A 19,500-nucleotide genomic window follows, 5' to 3' on the forward strand; every position below is an offset into this window, starting at 1 on the left:
TCGATTTAGTGTAATTTACAATTATCACAAATAATATCGTCAAAAGTTATTAACTAATAAAGTTAATTAATGCAATATTACAATATTTACAATAGAACAATATTAAATTTTTACATAACTTTATTGTTTATTAATTTTAGAAGTAATTTCTAACAAGAAATATTCAAATTAGTTAATAACATTTGAATTATAACAACTTTTCATATTTGTAACGGTTTTTTCTATAATCTTATAACGTAATTACTAGATTAATTATCTAAGATTTATAAATTACAAAGTTATCATTATTACATATAAAATTAACGCTTTCGTTCTATATACAACTTAATGTTTAAATAAATTATTGATTGTTGATTTATTAATAACAGTTATTGTTACACTGTTATTAAAGAAACCAATTCTTACTCATGTTCTTCAGATATTCATTTTGAATATGGAATATTTACATTTTTTTAATCGTTAATTTTTATAGTGTAATAAACAAATTAACTTTGCATATTAAAATTCCTGATTATTTAATAATTAAACGCACTTCGTATTATTATATTCTAAATCTATGTACTAAAATCTATATAAGAAATACTTTGTAATATCAAAATTACGTCAAGTTAACATATTTTATTCAGATAACAAAAATCATTATATCTATATCTATCAATCTGTGTCGTCACGCTCCTTATATGGTCATGAAATTAGTCTCTGTTACTAAGACAACAAATAATAGGTGAGGTGGCGCCGTTTAATATGCTCATTGATGTAAACAGATAGATGAGTTTAACGGGTTGCAGTGATTCAGTGACATAATAAACTAGCTCATCGATAGAACTGTTACAGACTATAATTGTTTTGTGATGATGCGTTATCACACGAAAAATTATACACTACCGGCACGATGCGGCAGAACAACCACGACCGCATACACCCGCCCACGCACTTCCGAATCTCGCGGCGAACTATGGCCTCTAGAAGTCTCCCTGACCGATTCGCACGACCATTACGCTCGCGTACAACCCCTCGCGCACTCACGACCCGATCCGACCCTCCCCCGGGAAGCTAGAAGCCCCTAAAGTTTCCAGCCGCGATCAGCTGATCGCGAGCCCCCGTTAGTTAAGGCAGGCCTAGCTAGACTAGAAGTAGGAGCGATCGAGAGCGTGAGAGCGAGCGAGACCACCGATGCTAGACCGATCGGAAGCGAGCGAGGGGAATCGGTAAGACCAACGAGCGATGGATAGAAGAGGATAGATAAGCGACGCTAGTTGACTGGCCAATCGTTATCAGCTTAGGGGTGGTCGGACTAATGAGTGAAAACCGACGCTATCTTCGCGACCAGTAGGCAAATTAGGCGCAAAGAACCGACCAATAAACAAATTGCGCGGGCAAAGAACATTAATATAGACGGCGCTGAGACCCGGCTTAGCAACAAGCCAGCCAATCGACAATAACTAAGGGGAAGTAAGCTAGGAGAAGCGGCGTGTCGCCGAAAAACGGCGCGCCAGTAACCGTTAAGCCTCGACGGTGAGTAGTCCCGCCGAGCCTCGCTGACGCGCGGTACCCGAGAAGTGAAAACAGATAGAAGCAGAAAAGCAGAGGAAATAGATAAAGCAGAGGGAATAGAGAAGTAAGGATTAGAAGCGAAAATCGGAAGCGAAGATAGAGGTGTGACTAGAAGCGAAAATAGTGAGAAAAGTGAGGGTAGTAGAGGAAGTAGTGAAAGTAGTGAATATAGAGCAGGAAGTAGTGAGAAAAGTGAGTACAGAAAAGGAAGTAGTGAGAGCAGTGAGTACAGAGAAAAGCAGTGAGAGTAGTGAGAAAAACAGCGATAGAAAAATAGATTAGTGAAGCAACGACAGTACCAATAACGGAGACGCATACGACAATAGTAGCGGCTGCTACAGCGGCCTTGGCGGCCGTAGCCGCGATAGTAATTGCCCGAAAATTTAACAGGAGTAAGTACCTTTTCCTACTACTGATTTTCTTTGTATGACCGATGATCGCGAGATTGCCGCGCATTGCCGACCGCCGCGTTTCGGGAGTGTCGTACGACCTTCGCGCGTTCGATAATATAACATTCGCGCTCATTCATTGCTGACCTCCGAAAATCTTTTTATCGAGCCGTTGTATTATCATTGTCCGCAAGACGAAGTTGCCGCGTAATTACGGAACGGGAGTGTCGCATGACTTTCGCGCGCATTACGCCTTGTGATCGTATATGTCTGCCGTTGTCTCCGAGCTTTTCTTTGTCACGTCGTTTCATTGTCCCGCATCTGAAATTGTCGCATGATCGCCGAATATCCGCGCGCGGGTATGCCGTATGACCTTCGCGCGCCCGTTGCCGTTGCTGCGCATGTTTTTGCCACCGACCTCCCGAGCATCGTTTTACGTGTCGCCGTACTGTTGTCATCCGAGAAACGAGTTTTCCTTAGAGTGCGCGTCTATGAATTCCTTTCCCGAGTCGACCTAAACATTACACGAGTCGTGCTAGACCTTCGTTCGACCGGCAGAATTCGGATACATTGTCGCCTTTATTTTGCTCGCGATCGTTGCTACGAAGTGCCAACAGCACCGTGAACAGTAACTAACCTTCGCGTGACCGACCGAATTCCTTCACGTATTTGCCTTGAACGAACTGGAATTTTCGCCGCGAGTAAACAAACCGACATCGTGTAATCGTATCCGAAGTCCGAAGTATTCAACTGAATTATTGTCTGCCTAGACCGACTTCGCGTCGTAGTACGCCACTCGCGTCCCCCAGTAACCTAGACCAGGCTGACCATCGCGAGGGATAGATCACTGGGGTTGACCTGGGAAGTTTTCTTTTGCCGAATAAACCTGAATTATTTTAAGTCTGAGTTGTTATTGACTGCACCCACTTGATCGCCTCATCCCTCGTAGCTTTCGCGATCGGTCTGAGGTCGGTAAGCGCGTGCGCGAATACCCTAATTGTCACCTAGCCGATAGCCGCCGTCGCGGCCACCACGCCACCAGTCCACGGAAGGAGCTATCCCCTAAACCACTAGTCCGTCAGTCGGGGCGCCCCTGCGACGCCCCCCCTCGATGTACCCGCTTCTGGGTTAGGAACCGCCATGCCCCGAACTACATCTAGCTAGCCGAACGAGCCGCAGCCGTGGGTGGCCTTGTAAACCACCCGTTGCCCCCCTTTCCCCTTTCGCTCGATACGCTTTAAACTCGAACGAATTCGTAGCCTAGGACTTCGCGCTCCCGCTTCATTCTTCACAGGTGATAGCCGGCCACGCGCGCAAGAACACCGACGGCGACGAGGAGGGAGGCAACGGGGAAACCACCCGACCTCACAGCGACCAGCAGGACTTTGCCGAGAACCAGCCAACGTTGCAGCGCTACCTGCTCTCCTAACGCGAGAGCACGGTAGCTGGCGCCCAACGAAATAAAAAAATAAAGCTGCATACGTTGTCTCGGCTGACTGCGCGCCGCTGGCGACAGTGCGAGACCGGAAAAATACCCGTCTATTATTTTTCCCCTCCCTCTCCCCCGTCGCAGTTTATTTCAAAAGCGGTCATTTGACCGCCATTCGGTAGAATTGTTATATATAATATGTTGGTGGGTTTAGTGTTAAACAGCATGATTATACCTTTCATATGTTAATATCTTATCGATAGTATAGATTGGGCTATGGAAATGTTACGTCCTGAGATGTAAAAATTATATGGACCTTGATTTAGTAATTGAGCGAACATAGAAATACGTTATATAAGCGAAAATATTGATGAGCTTAACAACAGCTCAATTTTTTGGCAGTTAAATCGCGACGCGTAACAACAAAAAAAGTAAAATTTAAAAAAATGTACTTAAACTAGTGCTTACTAGAACTACTAAACTAGAATTTTTGATATTGAATCTATAGATTATTGTCAAATATCTAGTTTGACAAGAGTTATTCTACAACCCTGAATAACTACGTAAAGGGTAATAAACAATGGGACAGAGCAGCTATAAATCAACCAAATACTCTTGTCACTAACAATAAGTAAACTGTACTAGGAAAAAATTAGTTATTTATATAAACAAAAAAAAATATAAGATTGGACTACTGTGTCGAGATATAATAGAAACATTAATGTCATATAATTCATATAATTTTCTTTGTGTCCTTTAAGTCCTTACAAAAAAGCAAGATAGGCAATTACTACTAATATCTGTACTGAATCCATTCTTCATTGTTTTAAAATACTCAGTTTGAGAATTAAGACAAAATATACTAAAACAATAAAATGTCATAAACATAAATAAAATTATATATATTATTTCAGAAATTACACTAATAAGTATGAAGTAGATTGAAACATCGTAAACAAGATATAATAATATCAATGGATAATTTGAACAAAATTCATGGGAACCAACAGTCATGTGTATTAAGCAAGTCTTCAATTTCATTGGTGAAAGATGCTGAAGAGCAAAATATGAATATAGTTGAGGTATACTGTTGTCATAAAAATTTGTTTACTTATAATTAGTTTGTTACGATTTTCATTATATATATATTGTAACGGGGTGGATTAGCTAGTAGAAACAAAGTTTATAAAAGTGTAACGGTGAATTCCGGCCGTACCCGTCTGGGTTGCTCGCGACCGTCCGCACAAATAATTTTTCGGGGATTCGGGAAGCAAAAGACGTTCCCACGACTGAATAACGCGTCGAGCATAAACACGTTAAACGCATAGATTCGAAGTCGGGATGAGGAGTGATACAGCGGCGAATAAACACAACAGCGGATTAACACACTAGTCGTTTAATTGTTAGCAATCGATTACAATACGGCGACCTCGGACTTATACACTACGAGCGGCACAATAACAAACGCGAACGCGAAGGTGAATCGGTGGCTGATCAGCCGGCCGACTCCCTTGTGAAAACTAAATATTATAACAAATGCCCGACAAACACTTTTCGCTGATAGACTACCAACGGGTAGCCAGCAGGTCTGCCGTGCTACCAGCCATAAACTGGCGCCCAAACATGCAAGAGAGAGAGAAGAAAAAAACACGGCAGCGACCTCGACCTTCAGCCTCTCCGACGGCTAGAGCGCTCTGCACCGTGACGTCACTAGTGTGCTCCTCGCTGACCGTCTCGCTGGTATTTTCTTTTTTTTTTGTCGTCGCTATCTTCCTCCTTCTCGTCCTCTCGTTCGTTGATTGTTGTTGCTGTTGTCTCTGCCGCCTCTTTGTTGCTCGGTACTTCAGCACGTCCGGACTGCCCGCGCGCGCACCCGCGCACCTCGCCAGTTACCCACACGCACCGGTGCCGGGTATACTTCGGGACACGGCTGGGTGCGAGCCAGCCTCACGCTCCAATACTCGTCTGCGCACCAGGCGTGTCTCCGAAACGAACGATCGTCAACGAGGTCGCGGGGCCAACTTGGAAAAACCGTGACCTTTCGGTATAATCCGCGCGCGCGACTTCCTTTGCTTATAGCTTAGCAGAGACTCTCGAACTTTTCCGCGGCGATCCCCAATTCGAGCGCTCTCTCTCTCTCTTCTTCTGCGCCATCTGCATCGCTCCAGTCGTTAGCTTAGCCCGTGTTCAGCACCTCGTAAAAGAAAGGTCCAAGCATGAGTGTGTGTACCAAAAGCACACACTCTCAGCCTGGCGCGGCGCACGGACATTTGCTAGAGTCAAACGGATGAGATCGGCCTAGCTGAGATTCTCCGTTACAAAAGAACAAATTCCCACGATGCAGAGCTCACCGCTGCTCCGTTAAACACGTATGAGTATACGTGTATTCGCCGTTACATTTGATACTTTCGTTCCGATGTCTTCTTTCTAACCGAGTTGAACTCACCTCCAGTCACCTGACTTCTGACACACGATCTATCTTAGGTGTGAGTGACTTAATGTTTATTCCAACTGATCCCCTAGATGAAATCGGTTTAAAAATTAACCGGTGATAGTTCCGTTAAACTAATAGGAAACGAAATAACGTAATACGGCGAATAAAATTAATATCGTTTATGACTAAAAAATTACAGTCTTGGATGGGCTGAAAAACTAACGCACGCGAATAGGATTTACAATGTTTAACAGTAATACGGGGAGAGAGAGAGATAGAGAGAGAGAGAGAATTCAAAATTCTACCGCGAAAACTAACGCTCGGCGCGAATACAAAAATAACAGTCGCTATAGACAAAATATTCTCGTGAATATTTTGTCGCGCAGAAAAAGGGAATTGCACCTACCCTGCGGTGCAAATACGGTGATCAGCCATAATTGTTGAAGCAAAATACTGAAGGTGCTCCTCTCGAACCAGCTACGGTGCCTCACTCACAAACAATTGTTGCTCTAACAAATACTGCTGTCTGCTTGTTGCTATGTCTTATTCTATTATCTGCAATCACTGGCGCACGTATCAAAAAATCCCAGGAACAACTTTTGATTAGTAAAACGGCAAAACATGGTGAAAACTAATTGGCGGTACTTTCTCAAGTAACAGTTGAGGCTGAACTGAAACTTTGAACTCTCGCGCACCCCCTCTCTCTCTTAGACGTTCGCTCCAACATTGCGAGTGCTACCGAATCGCAAACGAATGGATTGATCGAATCGACTACCGTTGCAATATATACATACGAGAGTCGTTTGAAAAGTCCGTGCAAAGTCAGAGAGATGGCGCTACTAGTGCGTATCATGTAGGGTATGCGATATTTCATCTCTCTCGGTAGAGGAGAGGGGACACAGAGCGCTGCAGCGGCGAGCGAGAGAACATCTGGGCACTGCCTCACGGACCGTCATGGTGATAACACATATATCTTGGTTAATAAATATAGTTATTCGCACTTGGACATCCATTCATTCCCTAGAAATTCACACATATACATACATAGGAAGTAGGCCTGCCTAGGAGGCTTCGCCACATTGGTGACCCCGACTCCGCGGATTTTCGAGTGGATTTTCCGATACGTGTGGAGAAAACTCCTGCACTCTCGCTGAAGTTTCGTCCTTGTGATTTTGCCGCTCATTCGACACACGGGCTTCTGCTTGGTTGGCCGCCCGTTTCACATCGATACTTGCGTTTTAATTTTAAGGTAAAATTGCGTTCTCTATAATTTCAAGTGTTTCATCGCGAAAAGTTTTCGAAAAGTTAACGCCATTTGAAAAAACAAAAAGCGATTTCAAAACTTTGGCGCCATATTTAACATAACAGCGCTTGTCAGAACTGTGCTCATTGGCGTACATTCGAAAAGTAGAACTTTTCGCGCTCACTTTTGTGAATCCTGCCTGTGAAAATTTTCACATTTACATATGTTTAATTTTATTCTAAGCATTTAATCACAATCCACGTGAATTTACGCATTCAGATAATCTTTCGCGCGTGTCATTCCACATCACACCTTTACTCGGTTATGTACCTTGTGTTCATTTCTTTTTCTTAACCGCGTATACAGGCGACTTCTTTCAAGAATTCGACTTTGTAAACACGAGTTAATTTTCAGTGCTTTATTTCTCGGAAGTACCTAATACGCACATGCACAGCTTAAATACATTCAGTATACATATATATAAATATCAACTTTCGTTTTGTGTTTTCGTCACATAGCAATACAGGTTTATGTACATATTCACACAACCTCACATAGTTGTATATGTGCGGTATACTAAAATCAACTTGCTTTCAACATTAACTCAGTCGAAGTTCATACTCTCACATACTTGATTACATTTTAATGTTTAGACATGTACATAACCTTGCGTTGTTCAAACATAATTTTGCATATCTAATGCTAGTGCATACATAGAAACCATATGCTAATATTTAAATATCAAAATATAATATGATTTTCAATTATTTTTGGGCTCAATTCAGTTTAATTAAGTTTTGCCCACTTAGTCAAAATTTAGTTGGGTGAGTGTTTGTGATACGCCTGCGTGCGTAATATAGGTCATACTGTACATACTTCAGGTTTAGTCTGCGTATGTGTTTGTAACACGTCTGCGTACGTGGAATAAGTGTACATTGTAATACGTCTGTGGCGAAAGATTGTTAGTTACTCATTCTCGCTAGTCAGCATGGCAGAAGCCCTTGCTGCAGCTGAGGCTGCGCTTCGCGAAAAAATGCAACAAATCGAAGAACTCAGAACTCAAATGCATACAATGCAAACGCGCTTTCAACAGCTCTCTGAAGCTCGCAATCAAATATCTAATAACAATAATTTATGTCACGAAGTTCGTATCGAAGGGGCCCGGGTCCCCAAAATTCCCCCGAAGTTACATGCGGATCCGCTTTTATGGTTCCGTCAAGTTGAAGCCGCATTTCGTCATGCTAGCGTCACGGCTGACAATACTAAACTCGATTATTTATGCTTGTCACTGGATGGTGAAGCCATGGCTTGTATTACAGACATACTTTTTACTGAGCCTCAGCCCCCTAACGCTTATCAGCGAGCTAAAGATAGGATTATATCCACTTTTTCATCCTCCGCAAAATGTAATTTGCGCAAGTTATTAAAAGGCCAGGTTTTAACCGATGGAAAACCTTCTAGAATTCTATGCAGACTTAGGAAACTTAATAATGGGATGTGTGATGACATCATCAAATCAATTTTTCTCAATCAATTACCTGTTCTTCATCGCGATATCTTAATTGCCTCGGGCGGCACCGATCTTAATCAGTTAGCAGAAGCAGCTGATGGCTTAACTGAATCGGCTAGCTATTCAGACACGCATATTAACGCGTCTTCCATCAAAGCTCATTCCGTTACGGACACAGATACCGCGATCAGTCGTCTCGAGCAAAAATTTGATGCTCTCCTTAAAACTTTCAACAAAAATTCGCAGGTTCCTTCCGTCCCCAACCCTTGAATTCAGCCTTCTTGCGCAAATTGTTCTTCTAAACCTAATCAGCACAGAAGCCGTAGTAAATCTAGAGGTCCTCATTCCTCAGGTCTCTGCATTGCTCATAGGAAATATCCAAATAATTCAATTTCGTGCAAATCCTGGTGCTCGAAATATGCGGAATGGCAGTCAAAAAACTAAATTCACCTTCAGCCATGGAGACTGTCTTAGAAGATATTAGTTCATCTAATCGTCTCCATGTTCATGACCGTATCTCCGGCCAAATATTTTTGATCGACACAGGTGCAGATATCACCCTGCTTCCTGCTGATCCTAAGATACGTGTAAAACCGTCTTTATTTAAATTATTTGCCGCTAACAATTCCCGCATAAACACATTCGGCGAGTCATTTTGCACTCTTAACCTAGGTTTGCAACGTCTTATAGATGGAACTTTTGCATTGCCGATGTGCCTGTTGCAATTATTGGCGCAGATCTTTTAGCGTATTACAGCTTGTTAGTCGATTTAAATAAACGTCGGTTAATAGATCCTCTTTCAAACATCTATACTTTAGGCATTTTGAAAGAAGCAGCTATTCATTCAGTGTATGTGGTTGAACCTCACGTGGTGATTACCGCCATCTTAATGCAGTAACCATTCCAGACAAATATCCCACTGCGCATTCACATGATAGTTCTGCAGCTTATACGGTGAAAAATTCTTTTCCGCACTAGATCTCCGTAAAGCTTTTAACCAGATTCCAGTTGCGTCCGAAGACATTCCTAAGACTGCCATGATCATGCCATTTGGCTTGTTTGAATTCATGTACATGCCCTTTGGTCTTAGGAACGCCAGTCAATCGTTCCAACGGTTCATCAATTCCGTTCTCGGCGACCTTGACTTTGCATACATCTATATTGATGACATAATTATAGCCTCTTTCTCTCTTGAAGAACATTATAAACATCTTCGCATAATTTTTAAGATACTTAAAAAATTCAACCTTCAACTCAACGTCGAAAAAAGCGTTTTTGCAGTCGAAGAACTAGAATTTCTTGGCTATATCATCAATTCAAAGGGCATTCACCCAACCCCTAAAAAAGTCGAAGCCATTAGCCGTTTCCAAAAGCCCAAAACTATTTTAGAACTACGCCGTTTTCTCGGCATGGTGAATTTTTACCACCGCAATTTACCTCACGCAGCTGTCACTCAGGCACTTCTTAATTCGTATTTTATCGATTCCCGCAAAAACGACATGCGTGAGATCGCTTGGACCCCTGAGGTGCTAGAAGCATTTGAAAAAGTTAAAAATGACTTCATTAATGCGACTCTGTTGGTTCATTCACGCTTTGACGCCGAACTTCGCATCGTCTCTGATACATTCGATTTTGTCATGGGTGCAGCTTTAGAACAGTTATCGACAGAAAAGGTTTGGGAACCTTTAAGTTTCTTTTCTCAGAAACTTTCCCCTGCTCAGTGCAAATATAGCGCTTACGATCGTGAGCTTATTATTATCTACGAGGCGATTAAATATTTTGCACATCTAGTTGAGGGTCGCAATTTTAAAATCCTTACGGACCATAAACCTTTAATTTATGCATTTTTGCAAAAATCAGAGAAAGCATCCCTTCGACAAGTTCGTCAACTTTCCTATATTGCTCAATTTACTACTCGTATTGAATACATATAAGAATCAGCAAATCTCGTCGCAGACTCACTTTCACGCATTGAGTCGGAACTTGACCTGCTTGATCTTGCGCAAGAACAAAAAACTGACGAACAACTCAAATTACTTCTTGAATCTTCCGATACTTCCCTTAATCTCAAGCAAATTTAATGGGGTCCTGCCCACACCACTTTATATTGTGAATTGTCAGGTGAAGCTCTTCGTCCTTACATTCCAGTAACGCTGCGTAAAAAAGTTTTCGAACTTATGCATAATGCAGCTCATCCTGGTCCCAAAGTCTCTGATCAACTTATTAGACAACGATACGTATGGCCTGACATGCATCGCGACATTACTGCTTGGTGCAAAGGTTGCTTGGATTGTCAACAATCCAAAATTTCGTGACACGTTAAACTCATACCAGAACACTTTGTTGCACCCGATGGTCGCTTTGACCATGTACATATTGTCATTGTAGGGCCACTCCCTAATCACAATGGCTTTGAATATTTCCTCACAATGATAGATCGTTTCTTAAGGTGGGTGGAGGCCGTTCTCGTGAAGGAAACGTCTGCCAACACTATTTGTAGAGCATTTTTTGACTCGTGGGTATCTCGATATGGTACACCTAAAACTTTAACTTCTGATCAAGGTTCACAATTTGAATCGCGTTTATTTACGGCTTTACTATTTTTCATTGGTTGTCAACAAATTCGCACGACTGCTTTCCATCCAGCAGCAAATGGTCTAATCGAGAGGTGGCACCGTGTTTTTAAAGCCGCTATTATGTGTCATCAGGACACTGATTGGACGCGCACGTTATCTACGATCCTACTTGATCTTCGCTGTCACGTTCGCGCTGATACGAATGCTTCCTCTGTAGAATTCATGTTTGGCACAACGCTTCGTTTGCCTGGCGAATTTTTCGTCCGAACATTTTCATCGAAGAATTTCGCGATTACATGCGTCTAATTCGTCCACACGGTGATCAGAAAGGCCGAACAATTCGACCTAAATTGACGACAAAAACGGCTGACGGCATTTTATTTCTGAGTACCTATAGGTTGAAAATCTGGCTCAACCGAAATCAAAGCTGCTTCCGTTCGTGAAATATCGTCGATTGAAGTTTCCAGCTGATTTACTATTGTAAATATAAAGTATCAAATTACTATTCTTCATATTCGTTGAAAGGATGAGAAAATATAATAAAATAAAGATTACAGCTATAAAAATATATTTATTTTTAATGACAATTACAGTTGAAGTTCCAAAAACATGAGTAATTAGTTAATTAAACAGTAGGTTTTCTTTATATACGAAGAGACATTCTTAGAGGTTTAGCGATGAAAATTGCACTACGGCTCTTTTCAAATTCTCAGCATACCTTGGATTTGCAATAGAATTAATTTTAAAGCTTTCCCAAGTTTTACAAAATTCTCTATGAACCGATTCCCCTGCTTGCTCTGACCAAAGACCTAGGCCATTGTTATCAAGAAATTTTAGACAATCTGACAAGTGCTGCAATAATACGTGAATTTTCAAAGTTTCAGATGTTTCAGTACTTCCTAATGCAAAATTCAATTCTTTTAAGAGAGTTTGTAAATTATATTCAGAATTTACAGTCTGAGCTCTAAAATAACCGTGAACAATTATGTTCATCACCTTAAATGCAGAAATATAAGATACTAATGCAGAATAGCCGACTTCTTTGTAAATTTCGTAGTCGTTCAATTTGTCAGCTTCTTTCGAAAGCGTTCGGCAAGCATTACCTTCAAAGCATTCGCCAAAATAATTTCGTGAGATAAGATTCAGCTTCATAGGCCACAATAAAGCTTTTCCACGACTGACTAGAGGTACTATACCTTTCCAGAATAAATGGTTGACGAACCCTTGCAATATATGCAGCTCTGGAATCACACATTTTTGTAATACAAAAGTATCATCGAGTTCAACGAATAGAGGTCGGTTAACGGTACTATGGCACTCTTTAGCAATATTTTTATTTTCATATTCTTCTAGTTTACTGAGTTCACAATATCTATTGTAGTCACGATTTAAATCACCATATGTTTTGAGAGCATACGAATCAATATTTTCCTTATGAAGTCGTAGATCACACAATCTTACAAAACAGTATGGGCATGGAAACGATGCTGACGCAGTCTGTTGGCCATTTACAATCAATAATAATTTGAAATCGAACACGAATTTGAATGATATATCATTGAGTTTTATCAAATCGAAAAGTAATTTAGCGTTATCATACGTTTCTTTGACCATTGGCACCATACCTAAAATTAATAATTTTTGCACGCTGGTTTGTTGAGGAGTTTTATTAGTCTCACCATTGAATCGATCAATTTCTGAAAAGACAGATAAGCAAATTTTCAAAAAACCTTGGCCACCATCCATCATAACTTTTATGTTTGTATGCCCAATTATTTCTCGATAATTTACAACGTAATCTAATAGCTCTTCAGCATTTGCCCATACAACAGGTCTTTTTTCTTTGCTCTCTTTACAATCAGTATCGAAATATAATTCGTCAAGATTATACAAATGTTCCATTTTTTTGTTGTTTTTTGACATATGTTCAACATAATTTGGTGGTAAAGTGCTTCTTCCGATATTAGATCTTATGAGACTTGTTACTTTTTTCATGTGATTCATCGAGGCCCGTGTATTTACTCTAAAATCATCTGATTCATCAATAGAAATTTCAACAGTTTTAACTTTTTTGGTTGGATTTAGAGCAATTCTCATTTCACGTCCTGCAAACGAACTCAGACTCAATTCGTTAGAGTCATCTAGTTCGTCGACTTTTCGTTTCAAAATATTATTAGCAATTTGCTCTTGCATCTTTATAGGAAGATTTTCGACGAGTTCCAAAGCATTTTCACGAAGAGTAGCACGGCTATTGCAATTATGTGATCTACCTTTACCAATTTCACTCAAACATATCTTACACCGTAAAATCGAATCTGAACTCGACTCGCTATCTTTCGAATCAACACTAGAAATTGACGCCACGCTAACATGTCCATACAACCCATTCGATTTATTAATCTTCGTGCTAAATTGTCTAGTATTACCTCGTCCAACTTTTGCTTTTGAATGATTTGTAGCTCTTTCCGTTCGACAAATGTAGCAATAGCATATATTACCTGTAGATCTTGTACTTTTTGGCAGTTGGATCATGGAATAGTTTGGCATTTTCGGTAAAGGCCGCTGACATTCACCATTATCATGCTCTGAGAGTGTTATGCGGCATGAATTGCAAATGCTTGTTGGAAATTTTGGATTTGACTTATTGTAGTCAGAATTCACATGGTCTTGGATACGTTTTTCGTGTGTACTTGTTACTTGAAAAAAACTCAGTTTTTTACCATGAACAATAATTTTTTTCCCACACGGCGCACAAAGTTTTATTCTGTTTTCTTCATGAGTACACGTATAACTCATTTTGATCGATTTATATCACAGCACTAAATTCAAAATGTACTTATGAAATAATAAAACACTGTAGAATCACCTGATCAAAAGTGATATTGATGAATGAAAAGAAGTTTGGATGTTTGATGATATACCAGGCGTGATATATTTGAGCCGATGCAATGTTTTTCGTTCTAATGATAAAAGACAAACTACTTAATACTAATTAATTGATAATTAAATAATTCATAACTGTTAATATTACCAACATTTATGGATATCAGAATAAGTTCCTACAGTCTAGAAACAGATTATTATCTTATAATTTTTTTTAAGATTATATGGAGAATGGAAGAATCTTTGAACTTTCCGAATGAAGTATACATTTCAACGATGTAGTGTCCATAATAACTTACATGGTATTCGGTTTACTGATAATGAAAAGGTAGTGGGAATTGATCAACTTATATTTTTGTAAGAAAAAAAAATGCAAATTTATTCACCAAAAGTGAACGTTACATTTTTAAACGAAGTAGAAGGATTGACCGGTGAATACACTAGTTGGCAAAAATGCATCTGCAAGTGAGCACGGACCTCGGAGAGAGAACACGCGAAATTGAAATTCTGCACGTAGTACTGAAGTATGACTGTTATTCAAATAAAATATCTCAATGAATAAGGTAACAATACAAATTTCATATTTGATATTTTAATAATCCAAACAATATATTAATATAAATATAATACAATGTAATGTTTTTATATTCCAAATAATAATGTAATAACAATAAAAAATTACGTTATTGCTATAACAATAATATTTCTTATCTTAATTAAATGCGTGACATTTGATAGTTCAGTTACAACTAGGAAAAATCAGGCGGAAATTTTAATTGACGATATTTCACGAACGGAAGCAGCTTCGATTTTGGTTGAGCCAGGTTTTCAACCTATAGGTACTCAGAAATAAGATGCCGTCAGCCGTTTTTGTCGTCAATTTAGCTCGAATTGTTCGGCCTTTCTGATCACCGTGTCCAGTTCCTGTAACGCACGAGCCTAAAAAACGCACTTTTGTATTTAAAGATCTGTACTCCTGTACTCACGTATTTTTAAAAAACACGACTAAAAATCGCTCGAAAGACCATACAATGGTCCATACAAAATATTAAATCGTCCATCTGACCGTGTTTTTGATATTGATGTAAACGGTAATAAACGTAGCGTTTCTGTATAATTATTAAATCCGCTTTCTTTCTACCAGAGGATCTCGATAATCTAATTATAAGCAGCGATAATGAAGGCAATCAGCCTTCAACTAGTCAATCGGCGTTAAAAACTTATTCGCGTAAGAAAAAAGTCACTTTCGCGGCCGACTCATAAATGCAAAGAAGTTCCACTTCTAATCAGGGAGTCTCATTGTTCTACCTTAATTTTAAGCATCACTCTAGACTTAAGTCTCACTTCTCCATTGTAAAAAATAACTCAATTTGTATTCAATGTTATCATTCATTTTACGATAACGTCTCTCGGGCGGGAGTGTGTAGGGTATGCGATGTTTCATCTCTCTCGGTAGAGGAGAGGGGACACAGAGTGCCGCAGCGGCGAGCGAGAGAACGTCTGTGCACTACCTGATGGACCGTCATAGTAATAACACATGTATCTTGGTTAATAAATATAGTTATTCGCACTCGGACATCCATTCACTCCCTGGAAATTCACACATATACATACATAGGAAGTAGGCCTGCCTAGGAGCCTTCGCCACAATCAAGGTTATTTTTAGTTAGTGGTAAATCTTGGAAGAGGACACACCAAGTTTCAGCCAGATCGGCCAATTACTTTGCGTTTTACATTCGTTTCAATCAAAGAAATCGAGTGGTTGTAAAAAAATGAACGAAAAAGAATTTCGTGTATTGATTAAACATTACTTTTTCAAAGGCATAACGCCTCAGGAGATTACACATAAGCTTGATAAACATTATGGTGATTGTGCACCTTCGATTAGAATGGTTTATAAGTGGTTCAAAATTTTCGGAGTGGCCATATGAGCACAAAAGACGCTGAACGTTCTAGACGCCCTGTTGAGGTTATCACTTCAGAAATCATTGATTAAATCCATGATATAGTGATGGCTGACAGAAGAGTGAAGATGCGTGAGATTACTAGTACTGTAGGCATCTCGAGCGAACGGGTACATAATATTTTGCACCAACATTTGGACATGAAAATGCTATTCGCTAGATGGGTACCGCGATTGCTCACGATTGACCAAAAACGAGATCGTGTGAAGTGTTGCAAGAATGGTTTGCAGCTGTTCTAGCAAAATCTACAAGTCGTTTCATAACTGTAGATGAAACATGGATACATCACTACACTCCTGAGACCAAAGAATAGTCTAAACAATGGGTTACCAAGGGGGAAAAAGGCGAAGACAATTCCTTCGGCCGGGAAGGTTATAGCGACTGTCTTTTGGGATTCGCAAGGAATAATCTTCATCGACTATCTGGAAAAGGGTAAAACCATTACAGGCGAATATTATTCATCGTTATTGAATCGTTTGAAAACCGAGTTACTAGAGAAACGTCCACGATTGGCCCACAAAAACGTCCTCTTCCACCACGACAATGCGCCAGCTCACGCCTCAGCAGTTGTGGCCGCAAAACTGATGGAGATAGGGTTCCAACTCGTTTCACATCTCCCCTATTCTCCAGACTTGGCTCCGTCGGACTATTATTTGTTCCCTAATATGAAAAAATGGCTGGCGGAGAAAAGATTTTATTCAAACGAGGTGATTGCAGAAACGAATGCCTATTTTACAGACTTGGACAAATCCTATTATTTGGAAGGGATTAACAAACTAGAGCAATGTTGGATGAAGTGTATAAGCCTAAATGTTGAAAAATAAAAAAGATTTATTAAAAAAAATCAAGCAGTTTTTATTTTTGCACGGACTTTTCAAACGACCCTCGTACATATGTACACATACACTAGAGAAAGATTCTGTACCTCTTGCGCATATCAAACTCCCCATCCTATGATTTCAGATAAAAAAATAAGAAAAATAATATCTTTCGAATTAATAGTTTAATTTAATTTGAAAATTTGATTGATTAACTCATAACAAAGTTTGACAAATACAATAAGAAATATTTTACTGTTAATTATGTATTTTCTATTATCTACTATCAATCCAATAACCTAATTTGGTTATTATTGCAGTAACCTAATTCGGTTATTATCGGTTATCAAACGGAAACTAAGATATTAGTATGATACGGTGGCGGCAACAGTATCGATTTCAAATCGTCTATATAGTAGTCAGTGGATAGTAAAAATAGACAGTTTCATTTTCATTATAAATTTATCTAATTTCATGAATTTCCATTTACTAAGCTTCAAAATTGCGTTCATTATAAATTTTTCTTAAATGATTAATTGAGATTTTTGTAATAATACCATTTGATATATCCTATAAAAGATGATACTTTTTTATTATATCATCATTTTTGAGCAATTCCTAAAACTTTAAAAATTTAAGTTACTCCATGATATTCGGGCTATACTAAGAGGAATTCGAAATTTGAAAAAAGGTTTTTTGTTCAAAAAATGATGACTAACAACCTCCATTTATTTATTTTAGGCCATCAATTATAGATATAAAGCTATAAATCGAAATTGTATCGTTTGTGCAACAATTTAATGTGTTACTCGCTATAGAAAATTTGATTCTTTGTATTGTAAAAAAAAAAGTCTTGAACAAATTGCTTCAAAATTTTTTTGTAAGTTAATCTTCACCATATTATTGTAATAAAATCGGTCTCATGCATGTGCTTCTATTAGACACAAAATAAAAAATTCAAATGTAAGTGAAATTCACTTTATAAAAAAATCGAAAACTTCGTAGACTTTATTTTTTTGCAAATAAGTTTGTTGGAACTCATACATAAATACTTAGAGTGTGTTCTACTCTAAATTACTAATCTAAATCTATTTTTGTTATGCTTGTGCCTTGTAAATTATCCGAGTTGAACACTTTAGTAGTTGGCGTAGTCGGTGCGCCGCTCATGTTGAAAAAAGACATTTTTTATTGGCACAATAAAAATACCTTTCAGATTGATATATAACCCAAAGCCAATTTATATTTATTGTTTTTACATGATATTTAAACCGTGCTTAAGTTGCATATACATTGCGTTGACTGGTAAGATGCAATTATAAAAATTATAAAAGTCTAACATCGATATGATATAATGAATGAATTCATGTATAAGCTCACTATAACTATAACTCTCATTTCGCTTTCAAAACAGATAGAGCGAATTGTGCGTCTACTGAAATATGTAAGCAAACACTGAAAGTCGCGCGAAAAATTCAGTGTCGTCCTGACTCTCCGGCAGTAAGTATGTGATATGAGCACAGCAGTTGCTCGTAATTTTTTTCAGAATGGATGATATTAGTACCAAAGAAAAAAATAAACAATTGAAACGTGACAAAGTGAATGCCAAGAGAGATATAGAAAGGCAAAAGCGGCAGAAACGTGCAGATGATCTTCGTGAATTTAACGAAAAAAGAAGACAAGAACGTCTTTCAGACGTACAGTAAGTGCACAATTTGCGAAAAAGAACATTGCACCTAAACGCACGGATAAAATGATCTATTTTACATAATTATGCTCATTTTATGTATTATTGTGTATTTCAGCGTGAAAAATATTGATGTTTCTCAAATCCTATACCTGGATGAATCGTTAAATAATGAAATAATCAGTCAATTACAGGACTACGCAAAAACGGAAATCAACAAATGTATAAACAGTAAGTCCTCTCAAACAAATACGTCTTGACAGCCAGGCCAGTGACCTCGACAGTGACGACTCAAGTGATGATGTTTTGAATGACGGTGACTTAGTAAATAACGAAGTCTCCCCAGGTATTGTTTCACAGCCATATCTTGAAGGTGCTCCAATTGAAAGCAACAGTCGAGACGGGTTTGAATATAACGCTTCAAAACAAACGCGAATAGAAATTAAAAAAGTGGAAAATTCTTTACGTTTGTCGAACAATAGGGAAAGGAGGTTGCGCAGAAAAATTGAAAAATTGAAATTGGTTATTAAAAAAAAAGTTAGACAGCGAAATGTATGGAGAGTAAAATATTACAGAGAGTTGCGAAAAAACACAAAGAAAGATGAAATTTTGAGAGAAGTGGAGGAAATTGAAAAACAAGGTGAAACTGAGATTAGGAAGCATTTATTAATTGGAAAAGTTTTGCAAGCTCAGTTGATTAATAATAAAACCAAACTGAATACAGAAATTGAAAAAGCTACTTTTGCGCGAAACAGATCAGGTACAATTGCAAAGAAATATCGTTGTTTAAATAAATTATCTAAAATCAATAACTATTATTATAATGAAAAAATCAATAAATATAGCGATTGGACTGGTAGGCGTTCTAACAAAAAAATAATGCTAATTAGAAAAACATTATCTGATGCGATTACTGCGTTTTTAAAGAGAGGGACGAGAACTCATGTGTAGCACCGGGTGTCAGGGATGTAGTAACAGAAAATGGAATGACTAAAAAAAAACGCTACTTAATGGAC

The 19,500-nt window shown here is 38.7% G+C and overlaps 1 protein-coding gene across 4 annotated transcripts in view; it reads left to right on the forward strand.

Moving 5' to 3' along the window:
* Window positions 1–19,500, forward strand: part of LOC131663040 (BTB/POZ domain-containing protein 17) — a 355,591-nt gene that overhangs the window by 152,055 nt on the left and 184,036 nt on the right. For all 4 annotated transcript variants that reach the window (XM_058933095.1, XM_058933094.1, XM_058933097.1 and 1 more), the window contains one exon: window positions 4,287–4,454. In XM_058933095.1, the coding sequence (XP_058789078.1) occupies window positions 4,347–4,454 (108 nt within the window). In that variant the 5' untranslated portion in view covers window positions 4,287–4,346. The remainder of the gene's footprint in view (window positions 1–4,286; window positions 4,455–19,500) is intronic.

This window comes from Phymastichus coffea, unplaced genomic scaffold (genome assembly GCF_024137745.1).
Source record: "Phymastichus coffea isolate CEN01 unplaced genomic scaffold, Cenicafe_Pcof_1.1 PCOF00030, whole genome shotgun sequence".
In the NCBI taxonomy this organism is placed as follows: Eukaryota; Metazoa; Arthropoda; class Insecta; order Hymenoptera; family Eulophidae; genus Phymastichus; species Phymastichus coffea.